Source organism: Rhinolophus hipposideros (assembly GCF_964194185.1).
Source record: "Rhinolophus hipposideros genome assembly, chromosome: 20".
In the NCBI taxonomy this organism is placed as follows: Eukaryota; Metazoa; Chordata; class Mammalia; order Chiroptera; family Rhinolophidae; genus Rhinolophus; species Rhinolophus hipposideros.
In genome coordinates, this window is record NC_138066.1 from 35,907,210 (window position 1) to 35,921,454 (window position 14,245).

Consider the following 14,245-nt stretch of genomic DNA (forward strand, 5'->3'; position numbering starts at 1 on the left):
ATTGAATAACTGGAAAGTGCTTTGAGGAGAGCCACACTCCTGAGAGTGGAATTGGAATTCAAATCACATAATGAAGAATGGACGTATCTGGTGGTAATTATCCAAGAGAAAAGAAAACCTTTGTGGGAAGGAAATGCCCCAATGTCTCAAAATATGGGAATATCTGTCTGCAGAAGGTGGATTAGATGTATCTTGCATGGCCTTATAGGGTCAAGAAACAAGACCAGTCATGGGAGCTATGGATAGTAATTTTGGCAAAAATAAGTGAAAACTCACTCTTCTCTGGAGCTGTCCAGAGAAGCAGTGTTTCCTGTGGAGGTGGAGTGGCTCCTTCTCTGGAGATGGTCAAGCATAGGCTCAAATAAAAATAATAAGGATGTCACAGAATGATGATGCAAATAAATGGATCATTTGACCAACTGATTTGCAAGACATAAGTGTAAGTAAAGATTTGCAAGACGTAAGTGTAAATAGAGATTTAATTATGAGCATGTTCAGGCTCAACAGAACATTATTTATAATGGGAGGTTCAGATGTTTTATGGACAAATCCTAGCAAACCTAAAATGAGCCAATAAATGCTCTCTTATTTAAACTGTTGCCAAGCATAGGAAAGATACAAGGCTTCCTAACACACCTTTTACACCAAACGTGTTTAAAATGGGCACCTTGCATGTTGGCAGATGGCCATTGACAGTATGGTCTGTTGCCAGTACAACAGAGAAACCCATAATTGAAACAATAAAAAGAATAGGATAGACTTCGGTGGGTCGAAAAACTATTGCAAAACATGTCAAGAATTCTGGTATCAATAAGCGAATTATTTAAGGAGAGATAACTCCTAAACTTATAAGGTAAGGAACATTGCTGGAAATTCTGTTCAGGCCTGAGGTAAGATGCATCCCGCTTTCCAAAGCCTCATCCTTCCTCTAACATGACTGAACTGTCCGTGTAAGATGTGGGAGCGAGAATTTTAATAGGGTACCCATTCAAATGTCACTTCTGGAAGACATTTCATCCATGGAAATTCTTTTGTGATACAAAAGTCCCTCTCTCCCTTTCCTTCTCTTTTTAATTTTCTTTTTGGACTTTAGACTTCAGTTGTAAATAATTGAGTCAATTATATTCTTTAGGTGACACATCATTTTTGGTCCTTGAAAGTTCTCTCTCTTAATTTTTTTATTTTTTTTATTTATGTACATACATATGAATTGATTTATTTCCTGTTTCCTTCTGTCCCATTCTCCTCCTACAGGAAGCTGTTTTTATTTCGTTTAATGCACATTCTCCAGCAAAGAGCCTGCAGACTTCATCTGCATTGTTAGTTCTCCTGGGTCTCCAGCTTACGGGCCCACACTACAGATCGACAGATTTGGACTTGCCGGCCTCCATAATCACGTGAGCCAATTCCTTTAGTTAGATAGATAGATAGATAGATAGATAGATAGATAGATAGATAGATAGATAGATACAAGTAAAAACAAATAAAATCTGAAGATATACATTTAATCTTAAATATAAAAATATAAAATATAAAGATGCAGATATATATAGTTTTAGATATAGATGGGGTATAGGCATAGTTATAGGTATAGATATAGATACACACATATATACATACAAACACATTCTATTCGTTCTGTTTCTCTGGAGAACCAGACAAATACAAGGTTGGGTAATTAAGTTCCCAAACTCATCCTAGAAAAAGTGCTACACGCCTCATTGCTGAATATCACTGTAGGCACCTTCGAAGTCCTCCCCTTGGGAAGCTGAGCACCAACACCAGTGCCTAGTCCATCCTTCAAAGCAATTTTGGAACTCTTTCTGGAATGGCCATCAGAACTGTCGTTGTATGACACTTGATGTCCTGAATGTCATCAAAATGTCTTCATTTCAATATTTCCTTTATCTTCGGGTAAAGAAAGAAATCATTGGGGGCCAGATCAGGTGAGTAGGAAGGGTGTTCTAACACAGTTATTTGTTGACTGGCTAAAACCTCCCTCACAGACAGTGCCCGTGTGAGCTGGTGCATTGTCGTGATGCAAGAGCCATGAATTGTTGGTGAAAAGTTCAGGTCGTCTGACTTTTTCATGCTGCCTTTTCAGCACTTCCAAATAGTAAACTTGGTTAACTTTTTGTCCAGTTGGTACAAATTCATAATGAATAATCCCTCTGATATCAAAAAAACGTTAGCAACATTGTTGCAACAAGTTCACAAACTTAATTGTCCGATCTTCGTATAATACCTCATGGAAGGAATCACCACTTGTTACCCACCTGCTCCCCTAGTAGTGGAAAACAGACTTCCTTTAAAGCTATGTTGTCACAGAAATGCCACAGTAAACATCCTCATATGTGTCCCCCTGTTAACCTGTGTGAGAATTGTTGGGGTTTCAGACCTACATCATTTTGCAGACCCAGAGACCCTTGATTAATGGGGATTCCAGGGCCCCTTGAGGAAGGTCTCTGCAACATTGCTACAAGTACACACTGTCAATCTTCCTCTAAGCTTTCCCCAAAAGAAAACCAACCCAACCATTTTTGAAATGTTTAGATTCAGTAGTTACACACTAGAAATATAGAACTTGATCAGAAGTCCCTTAGACTAATGCTTTTAAAACTGTTTCTTAAAATGTCAAAAACATAGTAAACAAACAACTGCCAAATTTTCCTAAAGAGTTTTTTAATTTTATTTCAATTGGCCATTAGGTGAATTGATCATTTAAACCAGTTTTAAGTGAATTAATCCTTAAATATTTTCCATGGCTGAAAGCTCATATTTATTTTAATCTATGGCTTCCTTGGACCATTTGTGTCTTTGATTTCTTAAGTCTATTCACTGTGGGGAAACTGAGGCCACTCAGCTCAGAAGAATTCTTGGTGGTATAAAAGTTGGAAGCCAGCTTGAGCACCTATAATCCTAGACATGAGCTGCTCTTGCAGACAAATGCAGAGCCAAGGTCATCATGTTCAAATATGACCTGAAGGAAATCTACAAATGGGTGTATTGAAAGGAATGAGAGCACTCATTATGCTTAACCAGTCACATTTTAATTAGCAGTTGCCAGCAAAGGAGTCTTTTTAAAGACTGGGCAGCATCAAAAGAAAAACTGGAAAGAAGGCTTTGCTAAAGTGAAATGAATTGACATCCGGAAATGCAAGCTATAGTGTGGATCATGCCGAGAGGTTCTCCTCAGTTAAGAAGGATTTCCCAGTGGCCCTACAGGTTTCCTCATCAGCACCCGGGCAGCATATGGGGCCGGGCTCAGTAACATTAGCAGGCACACAGCATCTGTGCTTGGCCAGAGGCATGCCCCCAAGATGCTATGCACTTGCAGACAGCTGCAGATTTCAAAGGAGGTGTGACAAGTGCTCCATCCACCACATGTTGCCTTACAGAAGCTGGACAACTGGTGCGCAGCTGGGTTGGCAGGAAGTCGGCAAGTAGGTGCTGACTTTGCAGAGATGCGGGGGCATTGCTCGGAAGCAGTCAGAGCCACCACTGGATGATCTGCCTAAACCTGTCACACAGCAGGCTGGTAGGTAGGAAGGGGATTTGCAACCACTTTGGTTGCAGGAAGTGGGTCCGCCACAAGTTGGTTGGCCAGAAAGCACGGAGCCACAGGAAGCTGGTTTGCAAGGGTTCTTTATAGAACAAGAGGGCTGGCAGTTAGCCACTGGTTAGCAGATAAAGGATATGGAAGAAGCTGGTTGGCAGTGCAGTGACTGGCAAGGGGAGGACATACAGCAAGTAGGATTGCTAGAGCTGAATGCACAAGTCAGTGGCTGGCAGGGAACAGGCACATAGGGAACTGATTGGCAAGTCTTGAAAATGTAGCAGATAGGTTGGTAATAAATTGATTTACAGGTCTGGTCTTCACCACTAATGGGTTGACATGAACCTGCTTGGCAGCAAGTTGGCTGGCACAGACTAGCTGCACAGACGGTTGGTGGATAAGATGTTTCAAGACAGGAAGTTACCTCAGAGCAGGATGGCTGGCAAGACCTAGTGTCACAGCAGACTGATTGGCCACAAGCTGCCTGGCACGATCTGGACACGAACGCAGGTTCCCAGCGGGCGCTTTGTTGGCAGCGGCTGGCATCACAGCACTTTGCCTGACCACCAGTGGATTCCGAGCAGGAGGGCTGGCAAGAGCTAACCAGACAAGGAGACTGACCGGTGCCCGATTCATAGCAGGCTATACAGGAGCAAATGGGTTGACAAACAAAACCCATGCGAGAAGTTGCTGGAAGGCAGGTAGATTGGCAAGGAGCAGGTTCACAGCCACGTGGGCCACTGCTGGCTGACTGACAGTTTTCTTGGCATGTGACAAGTTGCCACATTCTACTCTGCCAGGAATTAGGCAAACAGGTACCATTTTGGAAGTTGTCACCATTTGGGCATATGGAGATGGCGGGCACAGCTGGAATGGCCATGGCGTTTCTAGGACAACAGCTGTCCACCATGGTGCTGGTGCTACCTTTGCTGGAAAGTTGCAAACTCGGTACCCCTGAATTTGAAAGACAACTAATGCACAGGGGCTTTTATAGTTCTTCACTGGGGGTGTTGGCATGACAGAGAGCATCTTTCCTTGTTATTGTTTCTACTCATTTACATGCAAACATCTGATTAGCAGGCTTCAGGAGCCTGGAAGATGTTGTCCCCACTTTTAAAATTCATCTGTTGAGTTGGGAGTTCCCTTTGCTAAGTCTGAGTTCCTTGATGCATCTCCTGCTCTGGGATGAGCTGTCTCTTTTACAGGTTGTTCTCCAGCATCCCTGAAGCAGGCCTTTCCCAGCATTAACCTCTCATCAGGAGGCCGCAGCCTCGCCAAAGCAGCCCATTCTTCTACCAGGAATGCAGCTCCACACCATTCAATCAGGAAATAAAGCCTTGACCCAGTTAAGGGAGGCCAACATCCAAGATGGTGAACAGAAAACCAGGCAGTGCAACCCAAGGACATTCAGTGTCTTCACCCCTTTCTCGAACCTTCCCGTCTGGCTTTCCTGAAGCTCAACTTTGCCAGTACTAATAACACTACTAATGGCTGCTATTTATCACCTACTTACTACATACCAAGCATTTTACTGCATTTTTCATGGAATCTTTGCAATGACCTTGGTTAGTAAGAGTAATTGTCACCATGTTAGAGGTAGCATAACTAGCTCAGAGAATCTGAATCATGTTCAAATCAAAATTTTGCAAGTAATAAAGGGTAGCAATAAGATTCAAACCGAGGTCAGGGTGACCCAGAAACCTCTGAAATTAACCACCTATTAGACTTCCCGACTTTGGAGGTGGTCAGGGGAGATTCTAACATAGTGACTGAAGACTGACGTTTGTACAGCAGCACTCTGGCTCATGGGCGGTCATCTGCCCATTCCTGTGATGGTAATCTTCAGCTAGATCAAACTGATGTGACCGATACACTTACCAATGTACCCAAGACGATCTTTTAATCTGGAAATTTAAAACTGCCAAATGTTTCGTCAAGAAAGATGAAAGTCATACTATGAAGTTAACAGCATGTGAATTCTGTAAATACAAAAATGCAACAACCAGAAGTGATAGAAGGACATCATTGCAAAGTGGTTTTAGTGTTAAATCAACCTCTTCCAAGAGGAATTTGTGAGGGGCTTTCCTGATTCTTCCGCTCTTCCTCTGTGCTTGTCCTCGTCCTGCCTCACCAGCGACCTTCCACATCCCACACCAGTCCATGTCCTGGCTTGGTTTACGCTGGAGGTACACGATGGAGGAAAGACCACGATAGGGCTGGTCTCGATTTCTGAATCTGCTACTAACTCCCTCTGTTGGCCCTCTTAGCTCATGACCCAGGTGTTCAGAGTACCCAGAATTCATCACTGCATTGATGTTGCTCGGGTTATTCTTGCTATCAGCCTCACAATTACTGAAAATGCTGGAAATTCCAGAAGGTACTTTTCAAAGTACCAGCTACAAAATGCCATCTCCTTATATCCTCCTCACCCTCATTTTACAGACAAGAGAAATTTTTCTGATTGAATGGTGCCTGGAAAGCCATCCCCCTTGTACTTAAAATGGCTTTCCTCTACTGTTGCTTTTCGTGTCACAGTATCAGTAACTTCTTTTGCCCTTCATCTCATCACTATTCATTTTGGCATCTTGCAAACTACAGGAATCTATGCACTGTGTTTTCTTCCTGAACATCTACACCCCAAAGCTTTCATCTCCAGAGGAAATAATTCTGGTCTTACCAAATAGGTCAATCAAAATGCAACTTGATTATATTTGAAAAACCATATCAACTTCAATCTGAAAAGGGTACCAATATCCTAAACCCATATGTACCAACTTTATTGTTTCAAAGCAATCCATTTTTTTTTTCTAATTCTTCTCTTGCCTCCCTTCCTCTTAAAGAAACTTCTCAAGAGGTTGGTAAAAGGGTACAAACTTTTAGCTTTAAGATGAATAAGATCCAAAGATCTAATGGGTAACATGGTGACTATAGTTGATTACACTGTACTGTATAATTGAAATTTGCTAAAAGAACTTAAATGTTCTCTCCAAAAAAAAAAAAAGGCAAATATATGAGGTGATGGATGTGTTGATTAATCAGATGGGAGAAATGCTTTCATAATATGTATGTGTATCAAATCATCACAATGTACACTTTTAATATCTTACAATTTTATTTGTCAGTTATACCTCAATAAAGCTGAAAAAAAAGGAAACCTCAATAGGGAGAACTTTCATTTTTCTGTGGTTCAAGCCACTGAGAACATCTTGTGTATCACCAAGTGCTGTTGTGATCATAGCAAGAAATATGGTGGTACATAAAAAACACAGGCTTTGGATAGAACTGGGTATTAGTCATTTCTATGTTCTTTACCAGCTGTGACTATCCTGAATTTTGTGTTTATCATTCCGTTGTGAATATGTGTATAAGCTATATGTAGTATCTATAATGTAATGTGTATATTTGTATTTTGCTACATACATATATACTGATACATATGTGAATGTATGTGTATGTATGTTGTTTTGAACTTTAGATACATATGCTATATCAATCCACATTACACTGGTAAGGTTCAGTCCTGTTGCGTGTAGCCACTGTTCAGCAGTTTTTCACTGCAGCATGGTATCTTATTGAATGAATATGCCACAATTTTCTTATCTCTGTTAATGAGCACTTGGATTGTTTGGCCTTCATATTCCTCATCCATAAATAGAAGGAAAGAAATCTTACCTCACAGATTGCTGTCATTTGCATGAAAGACTGAGTCCGTGCTTGGCATTGAGATTTATGACCCCGGCCAACGCCTCTCTTGACTCTGGAAGGAGACGGAGCTAAACCCCAATAGCCCGATGAGACAGTAACTCCAATACTAGTGGCAGGATAAGTTTCAATTTTAACTTTCTCCCTCTGCCATTGTCTAACCCAGTGGTTCTCAAACAGGGGTGGGTTTTGCACATACACATACACACACACACACACACACACACACACACACACACGGGATGTTTGGCAATGTCTGGAGACATTTTTTGTCACAATCAAGGGATGCTACTGGCTTCTGGTGCGTAGAAGCCTGGGATGCTTCTTAACATCCTATAATGTACCGGATGGCCCCACAACAAAGAATGATCCAGCCCAAAATGTCAGTATGCCAAAGTTGAGAAACCCTGATCGACCCTCTCCTGTGCTGGATAGCCCAGGCTGCACCTTGAGGACAAGGGATAGCCCTTCATTCTGTGCACTAAGTGTAAGCAGTAACCACTTTGAAGAGACTCCATTCTTAGAGATTATAAGAGGATATATATGGAGTGCATACAAAGAATGTATCTTATAGGGACTAGGAGAACATAAGCAAAGCTCTTGCACAAGAAATCCAGGTCACCTCTCTTATTGTAACTATGAACTCCACACACTTGTTTTCATCCCACTGTGGACCTCAAAGCTACTGGCTTCCTCTCCAGTCTGCATATATCCCAGAGCATGCTCCTCCATGCAGTTCTCCACACCAAGGCCAGAGGGACGTTCCAAAACTCAGTGCTTTTCATGTCACTGCCCCACATATAGCCCTTCAATGGCTTCCTGTCAGCCCTGTACCAAAGCCAAATGCCTCTGTCCAGCATATAAGGCCTGACAAGGGCAGGTCACTGTCTGCTTATCTGACCTCAGAGCTCACCTCCCTAAGCAGCCCTCTGCCCAAGCTTCACCTAGTGAACAGTGTGCTCACAAGCTCCATTCATTTGTACATGTGGCCTCTGCTTGGAAAACTCTTCCTTCCCAGTTTCTAACTGGTTAATTTCCACTTTTGCTGAAAGACAAGGCTTCAGTATTTCAGCCCCCAAGAATCTTTCCCTGGTTGCCCCCATGCCCTGTGGAGTTCACCATGCTGTGTGCTTACCTCTATCTTGGTACTTAGCACAATGGAGTGTACAGTTAATTGTCTCCCCGTCTGTCTGTCTCCCCACCGGAAAGTGAGCTCCTTTGAGAATAGGGACTGAGACTTTCAGCTTCTCATCCCTATTGCCTAACGCAGTCCCTGGCACCTAACAGCTATCTAAAAAGCTTGTTGGATGGATGAATGGATGAATGAAGCTGCTTTCAAAGACGAAGCAAGTCAGCTGATGAGCATATGGCATTAATGAGAGAGCCATGAAAACAGTGTGTCACTTCAACCTAGCCACGTTTATTGGTCAGTTAAATATCTTATCTCATGGAAGACATCCCCAAGGAACACGCGCTCACACAGCAAGGGAGCAGATGTATGAGGGCAGAAGACATTTATGCCAGGAAAGAGGTTTGAGATGGTGTGGCGCAGCAGCTCTTCTCAGCTTGATGGCAGCAGCAGACAGGGACTCAGAATGTCCCCTCTCGGTGCCCAGGGGGTCTCCCTTTGGGCCATTAGGATACTGACATTTCTGGTAAGTTCTCTGAAGCATAAACATATGGCAAGTGATGGTACAGAAAGAAAAAAATCTAGCTAAGTCATAATGAGCTTTGGGGGGCACAGTCCAATTTTCTCTCTCCTCTGAGGTTTGCTTTGCAGGAATTGGTGGGCTGAGGTCGTTCAGCGGTTGGCAGGCTTGGTGGCATGAGGCTGGCTGGCTCTGGCCTCACAGGTAGTTGATGTGGTGGGCTTGGCCTCAGTGGGCTGGCAGGAACTGGCCTTTGAAACTTCCACCACGCAGGGCGTGGAGTCAGCACAATCCGGTTGGCTGGAAGTGGACTTTTTGCAATCCTCTTTACAGGAGTCAGCACAGGACAAGCGGGAGCACGCCGGGCGGAAGGAGACAGAAGTGACACAGCCCGGCCGGCGCAGGATGGAGTAACAGGGGCGGTAACAGGGAGGACGGTAGGAGATGGACGTCACGTACGGCTGCCTGTAGGTGAGGGGTCTCGAGTAGATTGGGCGGCAAATGGGGCGGTAGGAAACCGAAGTCGTGCAAGGCTGTTTGCAGGAGCTGGGTATATAAAAAGTCCGAGAGCAAACTGGTTGGCAGGCGGCAGATGCAGAAGACCCTGGGCGGTAGCAGAGAGGTTGGCAGGAGGCAGACGGGTAGGAAACAGGCTCACAGCAGACAGACCGACAGCGCTTGAGTAGGTAGCAGGAAGGTTGGCATGGACGGGGCACACAGACACTTGGTGAGCAGGGGCGGGGCTCCGAGCAGATGGGTTGGTAGGTGCTAGAGACACAACAAGAGGGCTCCTGGCAAGTGCTGGAGACGCAAGGTAGTTCACAAGGGCTCGGAAGGCAGCAGACAGGGCGAAAGCAGACAGGCTGGCAGACCAGAGTCACACAGGTAGGCTGGTAGAGGCTGGGCCCTGGGCAAGAAGGCTCACAAGGGCTGGGGTCACAGCAAACAGCCTGGCAGCTGTCAGCCACAGAGCAGATGGAGGGACAGCAGCTCGGCGTGGGGCACGCCGGCTGACAGCAGGTGGGCTCACAGACCACTGGTTGGCAGGAACTCGGCACAGTGCAGACAGCTGGACAGCAGCTGGGCTCACAGATGACTGGCTGGGAGCAGTGGGGTTCGCAGACGATGGGCTGACATGAAGTGGGCACACAGAGGACTGGTTGGCAGGGAGCAGCCTCACAGCACACAGGTTGGCAGCAACTGCTCACGGAGCCAGAAGACTGACAAATGGTAGCCTCACAGCACACAGGTTCAGCACAGCTGCTCACGGGACAGGAGGGCTCACAAATGGTGGTCTCACAGCACACAGGTTGGGCACAGCTGCTCACAGGACAGGAGGGCTGACAAACAGTGGTCTGGCAGCACACAGGTTGGGCACAGCTGCTCACAGGACAGGAGGGCTGACAAACAGTGGTCTGGCAGTGCACAGGTTGGGCACAGCTACTCACGGGACAGGAGGGCTCACAAATGGTGGCCTGGCAGCACACAGGTTGGGCACAGCTGCTCATAGCACAGGAGGGCTGACAGCATTGTGAACCACGGCTCGATGATCTGCAGCTATCTTGACAAGTCACCAGTTGCCACGTCTGGCTCCGGCAGGAACTGGGCAAGCAGACAGGCCCTCCGCAGCTCACCTCAGTGGAGCAGAGAGAGATGGCTGGCACGGAGGGGCATTTCCTAGAACAGCAGTTTCCAGACATGATGGAGGTGCCTCTGCTCTCTTGTAAGTGCTACGAGGTTGCTACCTGACTGGGACAGCTCTCTGAGGCCTTCACTTTTATACCCCGTCACTGGAACATGCTGTTTTGAGCTCCTGCGTCTTTTCCTCATTGCTGTTTGGGCCAGTTTTCAGAGGAACATCTTATTATGCCAAGGTTTGTTGACCTGAAGTTGTTTACCTACCCATAAAGAAGATGTTTGTTTACTGACTTGCTAAATTTGGACTCCTTCAAGCTGTAGGTCATCTTGGAATAAGCATCATCACCTCCAAGCTAAATGATCTGTGTTTCTGAGCATCATGAACAGGAGAAGAAGAAAGGAACTTATAATTTATCCATCTTCTAGGCCTCTGTAGCAGGCCCTAGGCTGGGCACCGGGGATGCCCAGGAATAAGATGTACTCACTCGTTCTCATGGATATCACTCTCTGGTGGGCAGACAAGCATGCAGGCAAACTCATTGCACTGCAATGATAAACTCAACAATAGACATGCAGGGATTAGTAAGGGGAGCAGTGATGAGCTCTGTGGAAGAGGGGACATCTGGGCTAGATTGTAAATGACTGCACTTACCACAATGACCTTATTTAAAACCATCAGCAATCCCATGAGATAGGATTCCTCTTACCCCATGACAGGTAAAGAAAGCAAAAGGGGGTTAGAATCAAAAAGCTTGTCACTTGCTAAAGATCCCACACAACTTTCCCCCAATCTAGGGCTGCTTTTCTTCCTTCTCACCATCTTGTCTGGACAGACCTTTCTCAGAGGCCCTTGTCAAAGCCACATACCACAGGCTCAGCCCACAATGCTGTCCTCCATTCTATTCTGTGATCAACCCTGCCCCAGACCATTGGCTCTACCTGTGCCTGGAAAACACTTGACCTGCCTTTCTGTTTCTCTTCCCTCTTTCCACTCACTCCCACCTCAAGCATTCAGTAGACCTCCAAAGTCCTTCTTACCTTTGACGATCTTTTTTAATTCAATTTATTGGGATAACATTGGTTAATAACATAAAAATTTCAGGTGTACAACTTTATAATATGACATCTGTATACTCTATCATCCTTTGATGATTTTTAAGAGCTCCTAAAAGAAAGATATGTCCAAGACCCAAAGGGTAAAAAGGAAAAACAAGAGGTCTTTCACAAAGACATTGGGAACAAAACAAAGAACATAAATACTTTCTCAAAACATTGTGTCAATTCTATTGCTTGAGACAGACATGAAATGAGACACGAACCCTAGGCTTCTATACACCAAGCCCTGACATCCTTGTTCACCAAGGCCTTACCTTACCTCAACTATGTACTTCAACATCAATGTAAAAGGCAAGCTATCCCTTGGAAAAGCTGATCTATTTTGTCACCTATTCACCATCTTTCTCTTCATTAATTTGTGTAATCATTCACTCATTTTCTCTTTTCTTCATCCATTCAGGCCAGCCAACATTGGGTTCTGTGTATTGGATACAAAATGAATGAGTTGCCATTCCAGCCATAAAGAGCCCAAGTTTAGAAGAGAGACAGGTACAAATATAAGCAGTTGTGGTACAGTATACATACAAGTGCTCATGGATGAGCAGCATGCTTTGGGGGCACCCAGGAAAAACGCCACTATGGTTTTGGGGAAGTTAGGGAAGGCTTCTCAAAAGCATAATACATTTGGGGAGCAGCAAATGGTCCTATAGCCTGGATGAAAAGTGCAAGGAGACAAGAAGGGACAGTGATGCGACTAGAGGGGTTGTTAGGTACTCAATCATGAAAGGCCCATCGGCTATGATAATTTGGATTTTTATACTGACACCTGGGAGTTTTAAGCAGGGGAGTAACATGACAAGTTTTGCGCTGTCTCTCTGGTTATAGAGAAGGGATTGGAGAAGGAAGGCAAGTCTAGAGGTGGGCAGACCATTAGGGGTCTGGGGCAATGACCCAAAAACTTCATGTTGACAACCTGAACTGGGCAGTGCCTTGGGACTGGAGTGATCTGAGATGTTGTAAAGAGGCAAAATCTATAGGACTTAGTGGTTCAAAGTGGAAGATTAGGAACAGGAAGTGCCAGCCTTTGAGACGTGACTCAGCAATGGAGACAAAGGACTTTTAGACAGCTTTGCAGAAGGTAAGGCAGACAAGAAGCTCCCAAAACCCTGATCCCCAACTTTCCAGTTCCTCTCATCTCTATCCACCTTCTCTTCCTGACTAAACCAGCAATGAAATTCCAGATGGAGATGACCCTCCTCCCTGAAATTTCCTCATAAACGCTCTCAGCTGAGAAACTTACGTAGCATCATCTCTTACTAGAATGTTATCTCCTCAAAGAATCCTTCCCTGCTAAGGGGAAGAAGCTGCTCTTTTAAATGACTAGCCCAACCCCCCTTTATTCTTTTTTTGTAGTTCTTGTCCCCCTTGACATTATATAAGCACCAGGAGGACAAGGGTTTTGTTTATTCACTGATGTATATCCTGCACCCAGAGCAGCGTTTGGTACATAGGAAGTTCACTATTAATATTTATTGAGTGAATGAATGAGGACCTCTGTGGACAGCTAAGAAGGGCAATTCTCTGTCAGTAAGCCAAAGAAATTGCTACCTTCCGCTCACCCATCCAGGAGATCATGGTCATGAGTAATTGAAGAATCAACTGCTCTGAAGCACAACTACTCAATGAAGATCAACTGACCTCTTGGCAACTTTGTCCCATTGGAATGTTCCTGCTCTGACTGTAGCTTTGACCTGGGGGTTAAAGAGCCAGGTCTTAATGGGCCAATTCCAGACAGAGCAAAACTGACCTAAATAGTAGAGTCTAAAACTGAACCAGAGCAGAGTCAAATCTCGAATTCTCTCCCAAAGCAAGACCCTCTAATATTGCTGGGATTTTTAATGCGACAAAAAAAAATGAAAACACAATGAGCTATCACTAGACGCTTGCTAGAATGGCTGAAAATAAAAAGACTGACGATGTCAAGTGTTAGCAAGGGCATGGAGCAACTGGAACTCCTAGATGTTGCTGGTGGGAATACAAAATGGTACAGCCACTTTGCAAAACAGTTGGTTAGTTTCTTATAAAGTGAACCATTCTCCACTTACTATTTACCCAGCAATCCGACACCTAGTTATTTATCCAAAAGAAATGAAAACATAATGTCCACACAAAAATTTGTACATAAATATTCACAACAGCTTTATTCATAATAGCGAAAAACTGGAAACAACCCAAATGTCCATCAGTAGATGAATATTTTAATGTAGTTTATTCATACAGTGTAATACTATTCAATAAAAAGGAATGAACTGTTGAGAGCTGCAACATCAATGACTATTTTAAAAGTTCACGCTGTGTGATTTCATGTATATGAAATTCTAGAAATGGTGAGATTTATAGTGACATAAAGCAGATCAGTGGTTTTCTGAGAAGGTCAGATGGAGAGGATTGCCTGCAAAAGGGCACCAGGGAGATGATGGGGCAGTGCGGGGTGGGGGGGTTGAAGTTCTATATCTTGAGTGCAGTAGTGGTTAAATATACCGTGTTTCCCCAAAAATAAGACCTAGCCGGATAATCAGCTCTATTGCGTCTTTTGAAGAAAAAAATAATATAAGACCGAGTCTTATATTATATATGACCCGGT

The 14,245-nt window shown here is 44.3% G+C and overlaps 2 protein-coding genes across 2 annotated transcripts; both read right to left on the bottom strand.

Moving 5' to 3' along the window:
* Positions 1–3,392: 3,392 nt before the first annotated feature.
* On the bottom strand, positions 3,393–4,466 carry KRTAP29-1 (keratin associated like protein 29-1; the record flags this gene model as incomplete). The annotated part of the gene is given in 2 exon segments (XM_081028025.1): positions 3,393–3,680; positions 3,684–4,466. Coding segments are annotated over 2 exon segments (1,071 nt in total).
* A 4,593-nt stretch (positions 4,467–9,059) lies between these two features.
* Positions 9,060–10,607, bottom strand: KRTAP16-1 (keratin associated protein 16-1; the record flags this gene model as incomplete). The annotated part of the gene is made up of 2 exons (XM_081029524.1): positions 9,060–10,247; positions 10,368–10,607. 2 exons carry the CDS (start codon positions 10,605–10,607, stop codon positions 9,060–9,062), a joined length of 1,428 nt encoding a protein of 475 aa, XP_080885650.1.
* Positions 10,608–14,245: the final 3,638 nt, after the last annotated feature.